We start from the raw sequence: 24,931 nt of genomic DNA, 5'->3' as shown, positions 1-24,931 counted from the left end.
TAGTGATTTCTCAGAACTAATTTTGTAGGCTGTATCATATGTGACCATCGAAGTCTTTATTCAGTTTATGGTCAGTTAATGCTTGGCCAGAGATTTTGATAAATGCCTGTAACCAGTAAGTCTCCCACTCTTGGCCAAGTGGCTGAGTGTGTGTTTGGGGGCAAACAATCAGTAATCAGCCAGGAAGTTTATAATTCTGCTTTGTCCTTCACTTCTTTCATTGCATAACCTCAACGACAGACAGAGGTGAGAGCTTAGGCTGTTTTTAGGTTTTTTCCTAAACATGTGCATAGGTCTCCATATACATATTACCTCTGGAATCCCAGGAATATGTCAGAGCTTTTCAGAGCCCATATTTACATCTCATTTCCAAGCATTTTCTTTTAAACCTTTTGGTTAGTCTGCTGTTTGCTCCAGGTGTTTCCTTGATCTTGGGCACCAACAAATTTAAGACATTTGCCAATGATAACTTCCACCCTCTCCTCCAGGAAGAAGTCTCTTAACTCTTGGCAAGAATCAACTTCCAATCTCTTTACATATTGGAGCGGAAAACAAAGTACTGATCTCTCTAGAGCTCCAATTTATCATACATTAAGATTTCTTGTTCTAAGTCCCATATTTTTATTGTCTCATGCTTTACATCTTTTTGATGCCCAGTGGTGCATTCTGGGTAATTTCTTTGGATATAGTTTTCCTGTTCATTTGTTTTATTTCCAGCTGGTGTAATCTACTACCTAACTCATTCATGGTTTCTTGTTTTGTTTCATTTTGTTTGTGTTGTTTTTTGGGCTTCCTTGGTGGCTCAGATGGTAAAGAACCAGCCTGCAGTGCAGGAGACCTGGGTTCAATCCCTGGATTGGAAAGATCCCCTGGAGAAGGAAATGACAACCCACTCCAGTGTTATTGCCTGGAGAATTCCATGGGCAGAGCATCCTGGCATGCCACAGTCCCTGGGGTCGCAAAGAGTTGGACATGACTGAGCAACTAACATACTTGAGCAGCGCCACACAGCATGTGGGATCTTAGTTCCCCAGGCAGGGATCTAACCCTGCATTGGAAATGTGGATTCTTAACTACTAGATTCCCAGGAAAGTCCCTCATTCATGGTCCCCACCCCCCAGTACTTTATTAGTTATGATTACATACAGTGCGTGCTTGCGTGCACACTCAGTTGCTTCAGCTATGTCCAACTCTGCGACCCTGTAGACCATAGCCAGCCAGGCTCTTCTGTCCATGGGATACTCCAGGCAAGAATACTGGAGTGGGTAGCTATATCCTCCTCCAGGGGATCTTCCCAACCTAGGGATTGAACTTGCATCTCCTGCATTGCAGGTGAATTCTTTAGCACCAAGCCACCAGGGAAGCCCAATTGCATATAGTAAAATACCTAAATACTTAAAGATGCTGCTTGGCTAATTTTGACAAAAACACACATCTGTGAAACCACTACCTAGCTCAAGATGTAGAACATCTCCATCAACCCAGGAAGTTTCCTTTTCCACTTTCAAGTCAATTGGAAACCGCTCACCAGGTTTTCACCATGGTTGTATTATTTTACACTTCCACCAGCATCCTGCAACTTCTGAGAGTTCCAGGTTCTCCGTGTTCTTTCTAACCACTGCATTGGTCAGTGTCATTTAATTTTAGATATTTGTGTTGGTGTGTGTTGTATTGAAGATTTTGTTTAATAGTTGGAACTTTCATTTCTGGAAGTTCTACACTTTTTGTTTTTTCAAATCTGTTTACTATTTTTGCATGCTTGTCTTAACAAATACTGTCTTTATTTCTTAAGAAAACATTTAGGCTGTTAACAGTAGCTTGTTTTGTTTTTAGTATTCAGATATCCCTGATCAATGTCATTTAAAAAATACTTATTTCCTTCTATATTTCACTAACTCATCTTGGTAATGATAAGTTTTCTTTTCACTTGAAGGATCTTCCTTTTCTCCATGTGTAATATTCTAACTAGGAAGACCCTCCTTTTTAATAATATCATTCATTCTTTCTCACACAAAGCCTGTTTTTCTTTCATTTAGAATATTGTCTTCAAAGATATATGTGGAACCTATGGGGTTACTTTGTGATATTACTTCAGAATTGACCAAGATTAATATGTATATTTGTGTGTGTATGTATGTATATATGTGATTTTGACACACCCAAATTATAGATATGCAGTATAAACAGTGACATCTGAAAGAAATAGATCTTTTGAAGTTTTTCTTTATGACTGTCTCACCAGAGTATTTAATTCATATGATGTCTTTCAATTTATGTAACAGACTGAGTACAGTAAAAGTCACTTTAGAAAATTAGTATTTTGTTTTATCGTTTATGTTTGTTTTGTCTTCCAATTGTAACTCTTAACAGATTTTATTTTTCTGTTCTTTAGGCAATCCTTTATCACAGGATATTCTCAATTTATACCAGGACCCAGATGGAACCCGAAAGCTACTGAACTTCATGCTTGACAATCTTGCAGGTAAATGTTAATTACAAAGCAGTAAACTCAACAGATATTACTGTTAGCTAAGTATCCCATGTTGCTTAAAAGCATCTGATCAGTTTTTAAAACTGCTTATAGGATGGAAGTTCTGGCATTAGTATATCCCATGGTAGTGGGACATTCTTTTTTTGCACACAGTCAGTGCTTTATATTTAACAAGCAATATATTAGGAGCATTAGTTACATTATCTTGTCAAATCTTTTAAGGAGTCTAGGAGATAGGAATTTTTACTGGCATTCTGAGATTGAGAGAATAAAGTAATTAACTTAAATATGTGGCTGACAAATGTCAGAGCTGTGAACCCAAGATGGTCTTGCTCTTAACCACAAAGATACCTAGTTATCAGTTGTTTGAATTGGATGCAGATTACTTGGAACCCACACGTGGTACACATTTTTCATGAATGAAATGATTCGTTTGATTCACTCACCTTTGTGGAAATTACGCCAGCAAGATTTTAATTAAGCACATCATATTTATGTGATTAATATAGTTGTATTCCAAATGAAAATTTTTAATATAAGAAAGCTTTTAAGTATTTTGACTGAAATTTTTTTTTTTTTTTTGCTTAAACACTCAAAATACAGGTAAAATAATGGAGATGCTGCTAAATTTAAATATTTTTCCTGGAATAATGCCTTTCTAAAATACAGAATCCTGAAACAATGCTAGAGAAATCTAGATTCAAGCATAGAGGCCGTCATCACAATATTTTTGCAGTACGCTTTTTAATTCTGACATAGAAGACACCCATCTACATATGAAAAAATTTTTTAAATAGTAAGATTTACAATAAGGGGAAATCAAATTAATGTTGTTTAAAATTTTTTTGGCTAAAAAGACAAAGTTGATTGATGGAGAGAGACATCAGATTTATTAAAGAAGTCCTTTTAGTATTTAGAATATGTGGTCATTTAAGTTGTATACAAATCATGTGTTTGTTATTTTCTTCTTGTTTTGAAATAGTATTTGTCTTGTCTGTATGAATATAGCCTGTACCCAGCCATATGGAATATGTGGTGTGTGTGTGTGTGTGATTTTTAAAGAGTTTTTCTTGTGTTTTAGATATAAGCTGTTTGTTGCTATGCATGTTGTAAATATCTTTTCCCATGCTGTTATTGGTTTTCACTCTCTTAATCTGTCTGTTGATGAACAGCCAAAGTTTAACATACTCTGCTTTATTGATCTTTTTAGTATGATACTGCTTTTGTGTTCTCTTTAAGAATTTTTCCCTACCTCAAGCTCATGGATGTATTCTGTGTTATTATCTAAAAGCTCTGTTTTTCACTTGTAACATTTAGAGCTATCATCTTCTTGGAACTGATGTTTGTGTAACACGGGATTCAATTTTTATAACTTTTCCATTTGTAAATTAAATTAACCCATAGCCATTTATTGAAAAGGCTGTCCTTTCATTACTATTTTTTGTGCCCTTTTGTCATGAACCATAAATGTTTGTATGGATTTATTTCTAGAACCTCTGTTTTTTGTTACCTTCTGTTAGTCTTTATGGCAATATAAAGTTGTTATTTACAGTAGCTTTATAAAATGTTTTGAGATGCAATAGAGTAAATCTTCCCTCTTGATTTGATCATAAAGTCTTGGCTTATTTTGGCCCCATGCTTATTTTGCCTTATAGTTTCATTAAAATTGCTAGAAACAGCCTTTCAAATTTCTCCACTCCCCCAAGTGAAAGTGTAGGGATTTTATTGGGGATGCAGTAGACTGCTCAGCAACACAGGTTTGAACTGCACAGGTCCACTTAGATGCAGATTTCTTTTCAATGAATAGTACTATAGGATCTAAAATTGGTTGAATCTGTGATGTGGAACAGAGGATACAAAGGGCTGTAAGGTTATATGTGAAGGTGTTGACTGTGCAGGGATCAGGGTCACTATCCCTGTTTTTATTCAACAATCTACTGTAGTTTGCTTTGCAAAGAATCAGTATATTTACAATACTACATTTTCTTCTTCTTTTTTGTTTTTTTAAACTTTTCAGTTCAATCACTCAGTTGTGTCTGACTCTGAGACCCCAGGGACAGCAGCAAGCCAGGCCTCCTTGTCCATCACCAACTCCGAGTTTACTCAAACTCATGTCCATTGAGTCAGTGATGCCATCCAACCATCTCATCCTCTGTTGTCCCCTTCTCCTCCTGCCCTCAGTCTTTCCCAGCATTGGGGTCTTTTCAAATGAGTCAGCTCTTCACATCAGATGGCAAAAGTATTGGAGTTTCAGCTTCAACATCAGTCCTTCCAATGACACCCAGGACTGATCTCCTTTAGGATGGATTAGTTGGATCTCCTTGCTGTCCAGGGGACTCTCAAGAGTCTTCTCCAACACCACAGTTCAAAAGCATCAATTCTTTGGCACTCAGCTTTCTTTATAGTCCAACTCTCACATCCATACATGATTACTGGAAAAACCATAGCTTTGACTAGACAGACCTTTGTTGGCAAGGTAATATCTCTGCTTTTTAATATGCTGTCTAGGTTGGTCATAACTTTTCTTCCAGTGAGTAAGCATCTTTTAATTTCATGGCTGCAATCACCATCTGCGGTGATTTTGGAGCCCCCCAAAATAAAGTCTGTCACTGTTTCTTCATCTATTGGCATAATGTGATGGGCCCAGATGCCATGATCTTAGTTTTCTGAATGTTGAGTTTTAAGCCAACTTTGTCACTCTCCTCTTTCACTTTCATCAAGAGGTGCTTTAATTCTTCTTCGCTTTCTGCCATAAGGGTGGTATTATCTGCGTATCTGAGGTTATTGATATTTCTTCTGGCAATCTTGATACCGCTTGTGCTTCATCCAGCTCAGTGTTTCTCATGATGTGCTTTGCATATAAGTTAAATAAGCAGGGTGACAATATACAGCCTTGATGTACTCCTTTCCTGACTTGGAACCAGTCTGTTGTTCCATGTCCAGTTCTAACTGTTGCTTCCTGACCTGCATACAGATTTCTCAAGAGGCAGGTCAGGTGGTCTGGTATTCCCATCTCTTTCAGAATTTTCCACAGTTTATTGTGATCCACACAGTCAAAGGCTTTGGCATAGTCAAGAAAGCAGAAATAGATGTTTTTCTGGAACTCTCTTGCTTTTTCAGTAATCCAGCAGATGTTGGCAATTTGATCACTGGTTCCTCTGCCTCTTCTAAAACCAGCTTGAACATCTGGAAGTTCACAGTTCACGTACTGTTGAAGCCTGGCTTGGAGAATTTTGAGCATTACTTTACTAGCGTGTGAGATGAGTGCAATTGTGCGGTAGTTTGAGCCTTCTTTGGCATTGCCTTTCTTAGGGATTGGAATGAAAACTGACCTTTTCCAGTCCTCTGGGCACTGCTGAGTTTTCCAAGTTTGCTGACAGATTGAGTGCAGCACTTTCACAGCATCATCTTTCAGGATTTGAAATAGCTCAACTGGAATTCCATCACCTCCACTAGCTTTGTTCATTGTGATGCTTCCTAAGGTCCACTTGACTTCACATTCCTGGATATCTGTCTCTAGGTGAGTGATCATCATCGTGGTTATCTGGGTCGTGAAGATCCTTTTTGTACAGTTGTTCTGTGTATTCTTGCCACCTCTTCTTAATATCTTCTGCTTCTGTTAGGTCCATACCATTTCTGTCCTTTATCGAGCCCATCTTTGCATGAAATGTTCCCTTGGTATCTCTTATTTTCTTGAAGAGATCTCTAGTCTTTCCCATTCTGTTGTTTTCCTCTGTTTCTTTGCATTGATTGCTGAGGAAGGCTTTCTTATCTCTCCTTGCTATTCTTTGGAACTCTGCATTCAAATGGATATATCTTTCCTTTTTTCCTTTGCTTTTGGCTTCTCTTCTTTTCACAGCTATTTGTAAGGCTTTTTCAGACAACCACTTTGCTTTTTTGCATTTCTCTTTCTTGAGGATGGTCTTGATCCCTGTCTCCTGTACAATGTCATGAACCTCTGTCCATAGTTCATCAGGCACTCTTTCTATCAGATCTAATCCCTTGAATCTGTTTCTCACTTCTGCTGTATAATCGTAAGGGATTTGATTTAGGTCATACGTGAATGGTCTAGTGGTTTTCCCTACTTTCTTCAATTTAAGTTGGAATTTGTCAATAAGAAATTCATGGAGTGAGCCACAGTCAGCTCCTGGTCTTATTTTTGCTGTCTGTATAGAGCTTCTCCATCTTTGACTGTAAAGAATATAATCAGTCTGATTTCGGTATTGACCATCTGGTGATGTCCATGTGTAAAGTCTTCTCTCGTATTGTTGGAAGAGGGTGTTTGCTATGACTAGTGAGTTCTTTTGGCAAAACTCTATTAGCCTTTGCCCTGCTTCATTCTGTACTCCAGGGCCAAATCTGCCTGTTACTCCAGGTGTTTCTTGACTTCCTACTTTTGTATTCCAGTCCCCTATAATGAACAGGATATCTCTTTTGGGTGTTAGTTCTCGAGGGGCTTGTAGATTTTCGTAGAACCATTCAACTTCAGCTTCTTCAACATTACTGGTCGGGGCATAGACTTGGATTACCGTGATACTGAATGGTTTGCCTTGGAAACGAACAAAGATCATTCTGTCATTTTTGAGATTGCATCCAAGTACTCCTTTTCGGACTCCTGTTGACTATGATGGCTACTGCATTTCTTCTAAGGGATTTTTGCCCACAGTAGTAGATAATAATGGTCATCCATTCCAGTCCATTTTAGTTTGCTGAGTCCTAAATTGTCGACGTTCACTCTTGCCATCTCCTGTTAGACCACTTCCAGTTTTCCTTGATTTTATTTTTATTTGCATTTATTTTTTGCAGCCTCCCCCTACCCCTGACCATAAGTTTTGTTTCTTCAATTTCTTTTAGGATATCTTTTTCTTCTGTGCAATCTCCTCTTTTGGTTTAGGAACAATGTTCATTTTCAGTTCAGTTCAGTCACTCAGTCATGTCCAAATCTTTGCGACTACATGGACCACGGCATGCCAGGCCTCCCTGTCCATCACCAACTCCTGGAGTCTACTTAGACTCATCTCCATTGAGTCAGTGATGCCATCCAACCATCTCATCCTCTGTCATCCCCTTCTCCTCCTGCCTTCAGTCTCTGCTTTTTACTATGCTGTCTAGGTTGGTCATACTTTCCTTCCAAGGAGTAAGCGTCTTTTAATTTCATGGCTGCAATTACCATCTGCAGTGATTTTGGAGCCCCAAAAAATCTGAGACTGTTTCCACTGTTTCCTCATATATTTCCCATGAAGTGATGGGACCAGATGCCATGATCTTCGTTTTCTGAATGTTGAGCTTTAAGCCAACTTTTTCGTTCTCCTCTTTCACTTTCATCAAGAGGCATTTTAGTTCCTCTTTACTTTCTGCCATAAGGGTGGTGTTATCTGCATATCTGAGGTTATTGATATTTCTCCCAGCAATCTTGATTCCAGCTTGTGCTTCTTCCAGCCCAGTGTTTCTCATGATGTACTCTGCATATAATTTAAATAAACAAGGTGACAATATACAGCCTTAATGTAGTCCTCTTCCTATTTGGAACCAGTCTGTTGTTCTGTGTCCAGCAAAGAGTTTCAGAGAATACCAAGGAGAGATAAAAAAGCCTTCCTCAGCAATCAATGCAAAGAAGTAGAGGAAAACAACAGAATGGGAAAGACTAGAGATCTCTTCAAGAAAATTAGAGATACCAGGAGAACATATCCCCTCATTTAATTTGTGTATTTATTAGACTGTTTACATTTAAAGTAAGAATTGATATGTAAAACTTGAAATCAGCCATTTTATTATTTGTAGTCTGTTTCCTTTATTTCTCCTTTATTTATCATTTGTTGGTTTCTTATGGGCTATTTAAACATTTTTTAGGATACCATCTTGTTTTATTTATGCTGTTTTAGAGTACCTGTCTTGTATAGTTTTCTTAATGATGACTTTTTAGATATCACAATATGCATACTTAGAACAGTCTATTGATAATAGTGCCTTCTCATTTTAAGCCAATTATTGATGCCCTACTTCCATCTGTGTCCCTTTGCCTTCTCCACTTTTAAAATATAACTGTCTCTAGTATGTCCTCTACTTACACTGAGAACCACATAGATGTTACAATTTTTGCTTCAGCTATCAGATACAATATAAGAAGCTCATGCAAAGAAGGTTAATCCACTACATTTATCCTTTCACTTATTCCTTGTTCTTTCCGTTTTGATGTTCCATTTTTTCTGCTGTTAACATTTTCTTTCTGTCTTAAGAGCTTCCTTTAGCCATTCTTTAAGGGGCAGTCTGCTAGCAACGAAGTCTTTTAGTTTTCTTTTGATAACATCTTCATTTTTCCTTGATTTATGAAGGCAAGTTCTGTTGGCCACAGAATTTGAGGTTGACAGTTATTTTCTTTTAGCTCTTGAAAAAATATTATATCAGTTCCTCTGGCACCATGGTTTTAGAAAGAAACCTATTGTTTCCTTTTAGGTAATGTGTCATTTTTCTGGTGTTTTTGAGATTTCTTTGTCTTTAGTTTTTAGCAGTTTCATTATGATGTGGTTGGTGTCTGATTCTTTGGATTTATTTTACTTGAAGTTTGCACATCTTCTTGAATGTGTAGATTTATGTTGTTTGTTAAATTTGGGAATTTTTAGTCATTATCTCTTTGAATATTTTTTAAGTCTACATTCTGTCTCCTCTCTTTCTGAACTTTGATTTTATGAATCTTAGATCTTTTGAGGAACCCACAGGTTCCTCAGGCTTTGTTCTTTTTTTTTTTTTTTTCCTGTTTTCTTCTTGTTGAGTAAATTCTCTTGATTTGTTCTCAAATTCAATACTGTTATGTTTGGTTGTCCATATTATTTTGCCCTTCTACTTCTGTTGTGGGCTTCCCTTGTGGCTCAGCTGGTAAAGAATCTTCCTGCAATGCGAGAGACTGGGGTTCGATCCCTGTGTTGGGAAGATCCCCTGAAGGAGAGAAAGGCTACCCACTGCAGTATTCCAGCCTGGAGAATTCCATGGACTGTATAGTCCATGGAGTCGCAAAGAGTTGACACAACTGAGGTACTTTCACTTTCCACTTTTTTGCTGGGATTTTCTATTTTTTCATCTGTTTCAAGAGAATTGGTAATTACTTTATGAAGCAGTTTTATGTTGAATGCTTTAAAATTTCTGTCAGATAATTTCAACAGCTGAATACCTCTGTGTTATTGTCTGTTGGTAGTCTTTTCTCAAATAAATTGTGATTTTCCTGGTCTTTGGTATGACCGGTGATTTTCACTTGTGCCCTGGATATTTTTTAATACTATGTTAGGAAACTCATGACCTTTTAAAAACCTCAGTAGCAGGCAACTGCCCAGTTTAGGTTTAGCATGTGGGTTTTGTTGGCTCTTCAGACTCAGCTGGCACCCTCACTGTGGGAAACCAGGCACAGTACTGTTGATCACTGTGAGGTGTGGGAAATCACACTTTTCTTACCCCCTCTCTCAGTGCCCCTCCAGGTCTATTCCTCATGGCTTCAGGACTGTCTAGCACTTAGTGTGGCATGTATGGAAGATAAAAATGGGAGAATTGTTTTAGATCACATTTTTAGGTGTGATGTTGAAAGATGCTGTCTCTTCTGTTCATGATGAGAGTAGTCTTCAGTTTTGATCCACATTCTGGTACTGTGCTAGGACCATACAGATTTAGCTATTAAACAGTCTTTATTTGATGGTTGGCTTATATAAACATAGTCCTATCCTTTGGAGTTTGAGTAAGCTCTGGGAGTTGGTGATGGACAGGGAAGCCTGGCATGCTGCAGTCCATGGGGTTGCAAAGTGACTAAACTGAGTGATCCTTTGTCAAATCATTGGCCATGCAATATTATCTTTGAAAAAAGTCAATGTTAAGTAATATATGTCACACGTGAATATATTATTCTCTTTGAAAGAAATATTAAAATTCTGGTGTGTATCCTTATAGACATTTCTAGACATTTATATATAAAAATTAAATCAGTAGAAGTTTTCTTGGCATTGTATTACTTTGCATATGTGTTTTACGTTTTTTCTAATAAAATACATCCTACTATATTATTATCTAATTATTAATAAAATGTATTTTATTATTATATATTTTCTACTTTGTCCTCACCCAGCAGAATGTCTCATATACCTTTCCACTTTAGCATGCATATATCTTTTTTCTTTTAAACTATGGCATAGACTTCTGTGAAATGGATAAACATTTATCATTGTTTCTGATATTATAAACATTGGCATAATTAATATGTTTGCTGCTTTAAGCAGATAGGGCTGATCCCAAGAAATAGAATTGCTGGGTCACAGGGACATGAATGTTTTAAATTTTAAAAGATGATGCCCATTTGTCCATCCAGCTATACCAGTGTATATTCCCACCAGTTGTATGTGCAAATATCTATTTCTTATCACCTTCACCAACCCTGGATATAATTAAACCTAAATTTTTTTTGTCAACCTAGATAAAGACATGCTATCTCATTTTTAAGTTTTTCCTTGTTACTGGTGAGATACAGTATCTTTTCCTATGTTTTTGTTCTTCAGTTATTTTGGGGGAATAGTGTATGTTTTACTTACACTGTTAAATTGGGCTGTATTAAGATATGGGAAGTGTCAGAATGTTGACATCACTTTTATTTTGATAATTTTCGTGCTGAGTTTTTAACTATTTGCTAATAAGAATCCCAGCAGCTGAGGAGTTCTTTGTTTACTCTCCATTATATTTATATAATGAACTTCTGTTTTAGAGAGAGTTGCCATAGTTCTGGAACAGCACTCCCAGGAGGCAAGGTTATTTTCCAGGATTCAGTGTGTTGAACCAGCTGGATGGTTTGTTATCTTATGATGACCTTCATTACTTTCTTGGCAAGATATGGACTATGCAAAATAACATTTCATTTCACTTTGTGAACAGTATGGCTTCTAAAAGAGGCATCCTTTAGCTAGACTTTTGGAACACTAAAATGGTTAGTAAAATGACACTTTTTTAAAGATCTTGGATACTTTGTTCAAAATTTCTGAGACTGGGTGGTGATGGAATGTTTCTGCTTAAATGGGACGCGTTTCTTAGCCACTAATTCGCTGGGTAAATCTGCAAACTTGAATCAAACTGTCCTGTAATTGCAATTGTGTTTAAAAGTGAGAAGAAAAAATAGGTAGTTAAATCTTAACTTAGTGCATTTTCTTTCATCTGATAGTTTGGTAGAATTTAGTTCCATTAGTATTGACAGTCATATCTGAGCAATTAATGTTTAACCAGTGCCTTCCTTTTTTCTATATGTACAGTGTCATTCTAATCTCTGACCTTGTATCAACATTATAAAAGAAAGAATAAAATTAGGAAAAGAAAGCCCTATTAGAAAATTCAGTAGTTTTTATTATACATGCATTTTTTTTTTCTGTTTTAAAAATATTTGAGTAATTTTGTTCATCAGTGTGTTGAAACTTCACGTAGCTTTCATTTTCCCTCTGGGAACAAGACTGAGTCAGTACAGTTTACGTGTATAATTAAGACATAAGCCTCTTACTTAAGGATTTAAATAGGTTCTTTTTAAAATAAATACCGTGTAAGTATAAATGCCATTAATGAATTTCTTTGTGTTCTTTTCAGATGTTAGTTTTGTGTTTTCTGCATAACTCTTCATCAGCTTCCTTCAGCTTTTAAATCTTCATTGTATTTCAGTACTAGGTTTTTAAGACCATATGGATTTCCCAGGTGGCGCTAGTGGTAAAGAACCCCCTGCAGTGCAGGAGACCTAAGAGACAATGGTTCAGTCCCTGAGTCGGGAAGGTCCCCTGGAGGAGGGCATGGCAACCCGCTCCAGTATTCTTGCCTGGAGGAGAATCCCATGGACAGAGGAGCCTGGTGGGCTATAGTCCATGGGGTCACAAAGAATTGGGAGGACTGAAGTGACTTAACACATACGCACATGGGCTTTTATAGCTGAAGAGAAAACAGAAGCTGATTTGACATTATAAATTAGTAAATAATACTGATTTTGGAAATACAGGAAATTACATTAAAAAAATTTTTTTTTTCCAGTTCATCCAGAGCAGCTTCCTCCGAGGCCATGGATTACATTAAAAGAACGAGACCAAATTCTGCCATCAGGTAAAATAGTTTTTCTTATTCTTTCTTGACTTTTTTCAGATACACTTGAAATGCCATTTGGGTTTTGTAATCGAATTAACCTTCAAATTAGGCCTTCATTTTACCTCCCCTGAGTTTAGATGAATTTAGAAATACTGATGGGTAGAGTTAAAGTCCCGGAGAAGGCAATGGCACCCCCACTCCAGTACTCTTGCCTGGAAAATCCTATGGACAGAGGAGCCTGGTAGGCTATAGTCCATGGGGTCGCTGAGAGTCGGACACGACTGAGCGAGCGCTTCACTTTTCACTTTCCTGCATTGGAGAAGGAAATGGCAACCCACTCCAGTGTTCTTGCCTGGAGAATCCCAGGGATGGGGGAGCCTGGTGGCTCCCGTCTATGGGGTCACACAGAGTCGGACACGACTGAAGTGACTTAGCAGCAGCAGCAGAGTTAAAGTCCACCCTAAGGCTTATGTACAAGAATCTCGTCTTTGACCATGATGGGGCTCTTGGTTTGAAAATTATTTCTTATAATAGAGCTTTCCAAATGGCATCTTCACATAAGGTTTGGTGATTTAAGAAAAATGAGGAGTAATGAATTTTTTTCTGAAAAATTTTGAACTACTTAGATTTATCTTTCTTTAGTGGGTAGACTGATAACTCTTGTAGAGTGATAATTTAGACTGAACCAATTTACTATATTGGAAACAGAATACGATACCAGGCCAGGGGTATAGAAATGGTATAGGGTGAAGATTTGAGCAGTTTAATTACAGGATTCAGCATTTCTTGAACTTCAGTAAATGTAGAAAATATAAACCTTTATCTTTTTGTTCAGACCAATGATAATTTGACATTTATAGGGCTTCGTACTGTTTATTAGACATTTTATAGTTCAGAATTCTGCTTAAAATAAGTTGTTACTAAAGTCACAGTTTTTATGATACCTAATTTTATTTTGAAGATGAAAATTTTACTCTTTTAATATGAAGTAACCAAATGCTGATACTTAATTTTAGAGACGTTCAGTTGTTAAAAGGGTGATTTATAGCCCTAAAACTATAATGGTAATTAAACTTAAGAATTAATCCTAGATGGTGAAAGAGGTACCAGTATACATAATGACCACCAGTCAGATCCCCAGGAGACCTCTGAACTAAGTTTCTCATAATACCTTCCTATCATCTGACTCTGAATCAACTTCAGTTGAGCGTTACTTCTTCTTGTATTCCTTACCATTTATTAAGTATTTGATTCTCACCCATGTCTGCCCATTGTAATTACCTGGGATGCTTTTTAAAAATATTAATGCCCAAATCCTAACATACTAAATTAGTCTGGAGTGATGAACGTTTTTTTTTTTAAAGTTCTATAATGTGATTCTAATGAATAGATAGGATAGAGAATTAGTGATAAAAATCAGGATTTTCAAACTGGTGTGCTTCTGCATAGAGTCACCTTAGGATTTTGTTAAATTGCAGATTCCAATTCAGTAAGTCTTTGTGAAGCCAAAAATCTTTGCATTTCTGAGTTCCAAGGTGATAACTGATACTGCTGGTTCCTAGAGCACACTTTTGAGTAGCAGGGGATACAAACTGTTTTCTTGTTAGTTTACTTGTAGTCTTTTTACTGGCTTCCTTGGTGCCTCAGTGGTAAAGAACCCACCTGCCAATGCAGGAGATGCGGGTTTGATCCGTGGGTCAGGACGATCCTCTGCAGTAGGAATGGCAACCCACTGCAGTATTCTTGCCTGAAAATCCCACAGACAGAGGAGCCTGGTGGGCTACAGTCCATAGGGTCGCAAAGAGTTGGACATGACTTAGCAACTGAGCATGCACACAGTCCTTTTACAGTTCAAGGGAATTTTAAAATGAGAATTTAATTTTAAAAATGAGCGTTTGATTTGGTTAAAAAGGTTTCTCTTATAACTAAACTTTGTTAGTCTGTATTCTTCTGGCTCAGAGCAGTGAGAGAAGAGACTCAAAGAAGTACTAAGTGTGAAAATTTTGTTAATGAAAGGTAATGAAAGCCTTTTAAAGAGAAAAAAGTTAAAATTTACTTTTGTAATTTACTTTTATGCCATTTATAGAGAAAAGTTTTGCTCAGCAAATTATGTGTAAAAAAGTTAGTATTGATTTAAAATTAGATTATTTTTGGCCACACCGCATGACTGGCAGGATCTTAGTTACCTGACCAGGGATTGAACCTGTGCTCCCAGCAGTGGAAGTGCAGAGTCCTAACCACTGAGCAACCAGCGAATTCCCTGAAACTTGAATTTTTATTTATTAAAATATCCTTTAAAAAATCTCAAATATGAGCTATAAGTCTGATTCTGGTAAAAGAACTTTGGTAAGGTGGATGGACTCTGGTGAAGTTTTTATATAGTTTAACAGAATCTTGCCCAAGGCATTTCACAGTGGTGATATTTGAGTTGTGTTTGTATGGCATGTATGATCGTGTAGGTGTACATGTGATATTGCTTTAGAAAAGGTTGCCTAATTTTCTCCCTTTTGTTTTGTTTTTTTCTCCCACTTCTTAGCATCATTCACGGTTATGTGTTACAATGTGTTATGTGATAAATATGCCACCCGGCAGCTATATGGCTATTGCCCATCCTGGGCATTAAACTGGGAATACAGGAAAAAGGGAATTATGGAAGAAATTGTTAACTGTGACGCAGATATCATTAGTCTTCAGGTAACACTATAGAGATTGAATTGTCTATAACTTAAAGGTGAATCTAAAAATTACAAAAGATATTACTTTTGGGAGAGATTTTGTGTTTGAAGGAAAACCCAAAGGAATTATTTTCTCTCTTAAGAAAAAAAGATATTTCCACAGTGAAACAGTTTTGTATAGGCCATAAACTTATACTCATTTACTGTTTTCTTAAGTGAAAATAATTTCACCATGATATTCATGTTAATTTGTGTTATGAACAAATCATTGGTATTGCTGAAAGAGAAAACTACTGAAGATTGAATCTTTAAGAAATATAAATTTAATTTATAATGGGATCTATAAAAAAAAATTACTTGTCTACCATTGTTCATCAGTGATAAACATATAAAAATATTGTACTATAAATCATGCATTTTTGCCTTATTTTTAAAAGCAACCTCAGAAATTTAGATACTTTATTGAATTTAACGTGACAAAGCACCTTTTGATTGAAATAGTGTTTTACTGCTTTTCAGTGCTCAGCTAATGAATGGCCAAGAAGGTTTACACATAGTTTTTAGTACTTTTTCTCTTAGCAGTTTTCAAGGCATATTAAATGCTTTAAGGTATTTTAAAACTTTAAGTGTTATAATTTCACACCTCCTTTTCTGCATAGCTTAAGAATAAAGTCATTACTTTTATAATAAATTTTTTTTGTGTTAGAGTAGCTTTATTATTTACTTAAATTTGTGTTATTAGCCATGATTCATTTGACTCTGGAAAATAAGGAAGTAGTAGACGTCTTCAAAAGTTAAATTTTCTTTTAAACACTAAGAACTGACACAAAATGAGGGGAGGAAGAGGCCAGTATGGGCTTACCAGGTGGCGCTAGTGGTAAAGAGCCCAAATGCCAGTGCAAGAGACAAGAGACACGGGTTCTATCCGTGGTTCAGGAAGGTCCCCTGGAGGAGGGAATGGCAACCTGCTCCAATATTCTTGCCTGGAGAATGCTATGGACAGAGGAGCCTGGCCGGCTACAGTCCATAGGATTGCAAAGAGTCTGACACAACTGAAGCTACTTAGCACACATGGAGACAAATAAGCATAAGCTTATGTTATTTAATTTTCCTCCTTTTGATTCAGTATTTATAGTAATAACAGCCTCACACTCTTGCTTAGTAAGTAAAGTATAGTATGAAGCATAGAAGCATCATAATTTTAAAAATGTTATTATAAAAGTAATACTATGTTATAAAGTGTTCATTCCAGAGAAGTTGGAAATATGAAAAGAACATAAATAATAATAGAGTAAAACATCTAATCCTGTACCCCAAAGAAAGTTGCTTTAACTCCAGGGTTAAAACTTCTGGAGTATTTCTTATATTCTTTTTAAAACATTCATTTGCCTATTTATTTACAGGTATGTTTTCAAAATAGAGATCACACTATTAATGTATTTTGTTTCTTACTTATTGCATTTAATATACATTTTATGCATTACTAAAATTTCTCAAAGCCAATTGTATGAATACATACTAACTGATTTAGCATTTTCCCTGCTGTTGGACATTAAGGCTGTTTGTTTTCATTGTTACAATATCATGTTGTTGTAAACATTAGCACACATAAATCATTATCTTCACGCTTGATTATTTCATTTGGAAAGATTTCTTAAAAGTATGTTATGGGTCAAGTAATAAATTAGTCTAAATATGGTATTCAGGTAACTAAAAATTCCTTCAAGTAGGATTTTTTGTTGATCTTAAACTTCTCAGTTTTGACTATCATTCTTTTCCACCACAGTTGAGAAATACAAAATATTTTTTTAAATTACCTCCTAATAGAATTTTTTCAATTCCCTACTGTTTAATCTGTAATATGACCAACTTTCATATTTTGTATTTCAATTTTGTTCGATTACCAGTTGAGGAAGTAAAGTACAGTAGTTGTTGTTCAGTCACTAAGTCGTCTCCCACTCTTTGTGACTGCATGGGCTGCAGCATGACAGGCTTCCCTGATGAACTCTAAATTGGAAGTCGAGAGATTTGGGACCAACTAACTACCTGTGTAAACCTGAGAAAATCATATTGTTTTTTTATTCTTTTAGGCTTTACAAAGCTGCCATTGTCAAATGGTGGCTGCTATCAATAAGGTAAGGTAGTTAGATAATGTTTGTTAAATGAAGTATTTTAACTTAGTAGCACTTTACTCACAGTGTTGCATAGTTTTACATCTTAGTTTTCCTCTGTCATGTTGGTGATAATGTATCTTCCATCTCAGGAAGTGGAAACAGAGCAATACTTCACTCTCTTTCTGCCAGCATTGAAGGAGCGTGGATATGATGGATTTTTTTCCCCAAAGTCACGTGCCAAAATCATGTCTGAGCAGGAGAGAAAACATGTGGACGGTTGTGCAATATTCTTCAAAACAGAAAAGTGAGTTTCGGAAACAAAGCATAATTTCTTTAATTACCACACATTTGAAATTGTCTTTGGTTTGACCCTAAAATAGACAAAAAGCTGAAAAACAGGTAATATAAAAGTTAAAACTATTGGTAAGATTTTATTTCTTAGGCTGTGTTTTGGAAATTAGAATGTTTATCATATTCTTTATGCTTTTTTGCCAAATTGTACTAAAAATATTAAAAGGGGTATATACTTAAATATGATTTTATCACAATTTTATATATATTTCCATGAAGTAAAATATTAGGTTTTGGTGTAAAAAAGAAAGTAGTACCCTTTAAGATTGGAACTAAGTGATCTGAAGTTTCTTTTAGTAATTTTTTTTCATTTGTTGTTATCATGTCTGACTCTTTGCGAGCCCATGGACTACAGTATGCCAGGCTTCCCTGTCCTTCACTATCTTCTGGAGTTTGCTCAAACTCATGTCCATTGAGTCAGTGATGCCATCCAACCATCTCATCTGTCACCTCACCCACTTTTTCTCCTGCCCTCAGACTTTCCCAGCATCAGGGTCTTTTCCAGTGAGTCACCTCTTAGCGTCAGGTGTCAAGTATTGGAGCTTTAGCTTCAGCATCAGTCCTTCCAATGAATATTCAGGGTTGATTTCCTTTAAGATTGACTGGTTTGATCTCCTTGCAGTCCAAGGGACTCTCAAAGAGTCTTCTCCAGCACCATAATTCAAAAGCATCAGTTCTCTAGCACTCAGCCTTCTTTATGATTCAGCTGTCACATCCATACATGACTACTGGAAAAACCGTAGCTTTGACTAGATGGACCTTTGTCGGCAAAGTGATGTCTCTGCTTTTTAATGCACTGTTGAGGTTTATTATAGCTTTTTTCCAAGGAGCCAAGCATCTTTTAATTTCATGGCTGCAGTCACCATCCTCAGTGATTTTGGAGCCCAGTAAAATAAAATCTGTCACTTCTTCCACTTTTTCCCCTTCTCTTTGCCATGAAGTGATGGGGCCAGATGCCATGATCTTAGTTTTTTGAATGTTGAGTTTTAAGCCAGCTTTTAGTTGGCCCTTTTCAGAATCATTCATATTTTATCAACTTTTCACCTTTTCCAGTTAATATTGTGTATGTTTATTTCTTGTCTTATGAAAAGTCGCTCAATTGTGTCCAACTCTATGGACCTCATGGACTGCAGCCTGCCAGGCTCCTCTGTCCATGGAATTCTCCAGGCAAGAATACTGTAGTGGGTAGCTGTTCCCTTCTCCAGGGGATCTTCTCAACCCAGGGATTGAACCTGGGCCTCCCGCATTGCAGGTGGATTCTTTACTGTCTGAGTCAACAGGAAGCTTAGTCGCTTGCTTATTGACTAAATGTTTACTGAGCATTTGCTTTATGATGAGTGCTGTGCTAGTCACTATAGACCCAAAAATACATGGTTTCTGATCCCACTCAGAGCTCCAGTAGGAAAAGGAGGGAGTAAATATCACAGTATAGTATGGTATATATGTGTTAGAGAGATGCCTGGATAAAATAAGGGAAGGCGAAGAGAAGCACAGAGCTTATAGAGGTAGGGAGTTAAAGAATTGATTGAGACAAAACAGTGGAAAGTGGTCATGACCTGAAATGGAAAACAGAAAACATGATCTTTTTGCTTTTTCAGGGCCATAATGTAGTTGATGAAAGTATGGTCAAAGATAAACCTATTATGACTGCTTATTAAAATATATGAACAATCTTGTGGAGGCCTCTGTGCTTTAATATTCTTGAGTTTAAAATGGAAAAAAGTATATATTCAGAGGTAGTTACAAGAATGAAATGAGATAATGAATGGAGAGGTACTTTTTAAATCATTAAGTGTCCCAGAAATATGTTTATTATTGTCATATTTCTCTTTTTGTAATACTTTGCAATTTTAGTATTTCTCTCTTACTAGGTTTATGATGCTGTGTGCATTGAATTTAGGAATTGCATTTCTGACTTGAGGGTTCAGAACCGTAACAAGCTTAGAAGGCTATGTCTGTCTCTTTTTCTTTTGTTTCCATTTGGAATTATGAAGAGTTATTATATTACTCTCTGTTTCATTCTTTTATTTGTTGTTTTATTGAAATATAGTTGATTTACAATGTGTTAATTTCTGCTGTACAGTAAAGTGATTCCATTATGCATATATACATTCCTTGTTAATACTCTTTTTCATTGTGGTTTATCACAAGATACTGAATATAGTTCCCTGTACTGTACAGTAGGACCTTGTTGTTTATCCATTAGTTGCATCTGCTCCCCCTAGGCTCCCAGTCCATCCACCCTCCACCTCCCTTCCCTCTCCCTTTGGCAACCACGGATCTGTTCCCTGTGTCTATAGGTCAGTTTTTGTTTCATAGATAGGTTTGTTTTTGTCATATTTTAGATTCCACATATAAGTGATATCATATGGTATTTTTCATTCTCTTTTTGACTGACTTGACTTAGAGTGTTGAGATCTGAGTCCATCCATATTGCTGCAAATGGCCTTATTTCATAGAAGGCTGTCTTTTGAGTAGCTGACTGAGTGACTAGATGGTTAGAGGCAGATTCTTTTGGTTATCATCTTGAGGAAAAGAGAGAAGTATATTTTTGCCTCATAAAGGCTGCCAGTTTTACAGTGGAAAATTTGAAAGCATCTCCAGACTTCAGAAGACTGAAATGTATGGAGTGAGATAGAGGTGGTATTATATAGTTAATAACTTGAGTTTGATACATTAGATAAGAAATCATCTACTAATAGAATAGGCACATAAACACTTGTGACTATTTTCCTGTTATAACAAAGCATTTCAATGTTTTTATTAATATAGGCCTATTTATTACCAGCATGACTTGTTTTGAATAAACGAATTAAGTGAATTTGAAAGCTGTTTGAGTCACTTCTCATTTATTTGTCCCTACTTTCATATCTTTTCTGTGAATTTTTAATAGAGATTTTTCATTTGTTTAATAATTAGTACACAGCCCTATAGAATTTGAGGTCAGAATATACTCTTCTAGTGAGTTGATGTGATTTTTTTTTTTTTTTTTTTACAAATTTTAGCCTAACAATAGCCATTACTTTGTAGTATTTGCATGTCAGCCTTTTTCTTTTATTCACACTGATTATCTTAATTTTTAAAGCAATCCTCAGAGTTAGGAATACAACTATTTCCTCATTCTTACAGATGAGGAAACCAAGACATGGAGAGTACCTGGCTTCACAGTCAGTGCTTTTAACCACTGTACTAAACTGAATCTTTAGACTTCTTTTATATATATACAATTTGTATATTTTTTTTATTGAAATGTAGTTGATTTACAGTGTTGTGTTAGTTTTAGGTATGTAGCAGAGTGATTCTGTTTTACATATATATCCTTTTCAAATTCTTTTCTCATATAGGTTATTAGAAAATATTGAATATAGTTCCCTGTGCTATATACTAGGTCCTTGATGTTTAGACTTATTTCAGCTTTTGCTATCACTTGTATCTCTTAAAAGGTTATCTCATTTGGAAAAATTACCTTGAATTTCGTATTAGTTGTCTGTATTCACACACAAATTTCCTTGAAACATCATAATTTTAAAAAATTACTGATAACACTGATGAGATGTGACATCAGCTCGTTTTTCCATTTGCCATTGTTTCTTTCTGAAGGATGATATTATCATTTTTGATTCCTTTCACAGTTTTGAGAGGGAACTCTAGAATGCCTTGATAGTTTATTAGAGGTAATTAAGATTTTGAACTCACAGTTATAACTGTTATTTAGGAAACTTTAGACAAGTGACTATTTGAAAACAGGCTTGAATTATTTAAAATGCTGTGAATTTTTTTCACTTTGAAATATTTTGTAAAACACACATGTGCATATAGGCATGTATTTTCTCTCTCTTTGTGTGTTTGGAAAACTTATTATAGGTTAAATTTTTTTAAGTCAAAAAGTTTCTCTTTGCCATATTTTGTCATATAGACTAAACAGTTAGTAGAAATGGAGTCTTGGAGCCCAGTGCACAATTTGAAGCAATCAAAAATGTTGAAAAATGGAGCTGAAACCAGACCTAGATACTAGACATACTTGCTGTTCTCGAGTTTAGCAGTTCTGATCTAATCATACTTTGCTTCAAATCAGTGAGAAAGGGAAAGATGAAAACAGCAGTTTTAGAACAATGTCACCATTACACTGTGACGAGGCAGTCTCTTCCGATAGGGTTGGTGACTAGGTTGTCATGTGCTTAGTCCTTGTTATAGTGCCTCTGCTCTCTGTCTCAGAGATACCAGGTAAGACCAGGTCCTTGTTTTGCCTTCCGTTTTACGACAGGTTGTTTTGTGGTTGAGAAGAGGGCATTCATTTATAAATTATATAGTATTGTCCCAAAATGACCTATTCTGATAATCCTATCTTACTAGTTTCTCAGTTACTAATTTTGTCTGTCATAGGTGGTGGTTGCATTTAGAACTTTAAAATCGGAGGTTGTGATTTCTAGTTTCCAGTGTTAGCTTTCCCATTTATTCAGTCTGGAACTTTGCTTTATGCCAGTTTCGTTACCTTTCCAGTATGGATGTTAATAGTAACTGTTCTGCCTGACTTCAGAGGTTTTTTATGGGGCTAAAATGACCAAAAATGTGAAAATGCTTTCAGTGGTTAAAAGAGTTGTACAAATATATCTAGAATGGTTAATATCCAGTTTTTCCCCCTATTTATCTCACTCTCTAAGCTTACCTTTTCTAGATTATTTTTTGGAACTCCCATGATTACTTTGAAGGGACCCAAGAACACATTTTATAGCATCTTATACTGCATATACAATAAAAATTTCTATTTGGTTTAGGTTTAAGAGTGAGTTAAATGTGATTAGAAAAGATCATGGTTCACAGAAAGGAGAAGCAGAGTAGAGATTATTTGGTTGAGGTGAGAGGGGAGAAAGTAAGAATTGTTCTAAAGCAGTATGGAATAGAATATGGGTAAACTGTTTCTTACTATATTATAGATATATTATAATTATAAATATAGTATAAAATAAACACAGAAACAGGATGAGTTGTAGGAGATTATCTAGCTCTACTGGTGCTAGAAATCTTATTTTCTAAAAGCAGAATCCCTGAAAAGTTCTTATAGCCCAAGAAGCATATCTATGCCCTTATTTAATTCTTACTGGGAAAAAAAGGAATTTTGCGGAAAAAAGGAATTTTCTGTGGTTCCTCAGTTCTCAGCTATCTCTTTGATTCTTTCAACTGTTGGTGAAACTGAGTAAGATTGAGAGTGTCATTCTGACCGTTTCTGTATCTCTGAGCACTAAAAAGGGGAGTATTTGGTTATAATGACATGTGCTCTATTTAGGAAAACTGATTTTATTTTTCTGAACTTTTTGAAACCAAAGACATTAGAAAGTAGATACCTCAAGAAGATTGGGATGCTTAAGTCAGAAATAGGGCAATACAGTAATAAATCATACCAATGAGGAAGAAAACTGAAGGGGTAATTTGAGGCAGTTAATGAACCAGGTAATTGTTCAGGATTCATTTTAAAAGAAGTGTTTTTTTCTTCCCCCCAGTCAACAACTCAATAACCAAGCATGTATTAAAGAAAAAAAAAGAGCTTATGAACCTATCTTCTTTGCCATGAAAATTAAGAAAAAAGGGAAAATTGGATGAACGTGCTAAGGCAACAAGGAGAATATTTTAAATAGCATCTGCACTATACCCATGTGCATTGTGCAGTCACTAATTAATGATCAAGGAAAAAGTTCTATTTTGCTTTCATGGTCTCTATTGAGGAGAATTGTTTTCAAACTGAAAAGGCTAAGACGAGGTAAGGGGGAGATTGGGAAACCAAGAAGAGGAGCTTGGGAAGCCAAGCAAATCACTAAACTGCCTTAACTAGTTAGGTTTCCAAATCAATATAATTATATCCCATGGTATTAAAATATCTTGCCAAAGTATGATTAGAGAAGTAGATGGCATGAGTCATCTATAGTGAGCATTGGAGTATAGGAGCAGTTCTAGTATATTGGAGACGAATAAACCACCTCATTTGCAAGCCTCAGTTTTCCTCATCTTTTTAGTGGTAATGAGCATTGGTTTGGCCAAAAAATTTGGCTTTTTCCACAAGATATTAGTCGAATGAACTTTTTGGCGAACCCAGTAGTATTGTCTGTCACAATTTGAGTTCTCCAGAAACAAGACTCCCAAGTTAGTTTGGTGTTCAGGGGTTTATTAGGGATCAAAAGCTGTGACAAGGAAAGGGGGGAAGAAGAATTGAGCATAGAGAGTAGAACTGTGTTGCACATCAGACAGCCTCAGTTGACCCCACCTGTAGCTTTGGAGCTGAAATGGCCTGTGAGAGTTAATCTAGGAGGAACCAAAATCCCCAGACCTTTATCTTTTGCTTTTGATCTGTAACGTGCCACTCCCAGAAGTACTTGGACTTTGGTGAGGCTGCCCTCTGCGACTGGAGCAATTCCTGAAGGACTGATGAGGCATCCAGGTAGCATCTCTTCGTGTCCACACTTTGCAAAGTTTTAACAAAGTTTTAGGACTAATAATATGAAGTAATTTCACAGGTCTTGATACAGAGTAGATCCTCAATAATAGATGGCTTATTATTGTTTTAAATTTGTTCTGCACTGTTTAGAATTTTGATTATATAAGAGAAGACATATGCATACATATAAGATTTATAAAAAACCAAAAAGCTGGCAAGGATATTTTAATCTTTTGGAAAACTAGAATATTGTTTCAAAGTGCCCTTAATATCTGAATGGGTGAACTAATGAGCAGAAATATAAATGATACTCAACAGAAATAAAGTCTGCAATTCTTCAATTATTAAAAGAAAGAGGAAGAGAGAAAATTATTTGAGATCACAGAAAAATGTTTATATGCAAAACAAAATATTACTACACTAATGAATCTATTACTATAACTAATCTCATTAATTATAATAACTTATATCAGAAGTATCTTAAATGCCTAACAGAATAGTTCAATCATGGTGAATTTATTTAGTGGACTATAATGCAACCATCGGAGAAGGCAATGGCACCCCACTCCAGTACTCTTGCCTGGAAAATCCCATGGATGGAGGAGCCTGGTAGGCTGCAGTCCATGGGGTCGCTAAGAGTCAGACACAACTGAGCGACTTCACTTTCACTTTTCACTTTCATGCATTGGAGAAGGAAATGGCAACCCACTCCAGTGTTCTTGCCTGGAGAATCCCAGGGACGGGGGAGCCTGGTGGGCTGCCATCTATGGGGTCACACAGAGTCGGACACGAC

General features: G+C 36.2%; 1 protein-coding gene across 1 annotated transcript in view; it reads left to right on the top strand.

The window, feature by feature from the left end:
* CNOT6L (CCR4-NOT transcription complex, subunit 6-like) overlaps positions 1-24,931 on the top strand; it is a 65,893-nt gene that overhangs the window by 17,123 nt on the left and 23,839 nt on the right. The window contains exons 4-7 of the mRNA XM_010845894.1: positions 2,393-2,482; positions 12,521-12,589; positions 15,108-15,265; positions 17,510-17,664. Coding sequence (XP_010844196.1) covers positions 2,393-2,482; positions 12,521-12,589; positions 15,108-15,265; positions 17,510-17,664 — 472 coding nt within the window. The remainder of the gene's footprint in view (positions 1-2,392; positions 2,483-12,520; positions 12,590-15,107; positions 15,266-17,509; positions 17,665-24,931) is intronic.

This window comes from Bison bison, unplaced genomic scaffold (genome assembly GCF_000754665.1).
Source record: "Bison bison bison isolate TAMUID 2011002044 unplaced genomic scaffold, Bison_UMD1.0 scf7180017864228, whole genome shotgun sequence".
Lineage (NCBI taxonomy): Eukaryota > Metazoa > Chordata > Mammalia > Artiodactyla > Bovidae > Bison > Bison bison.
The sequence above is the reverse complement of the archived record's forward strand: the minus strand, read 5'-3'. Positions and strand labels throughout refer to the sequence as shown.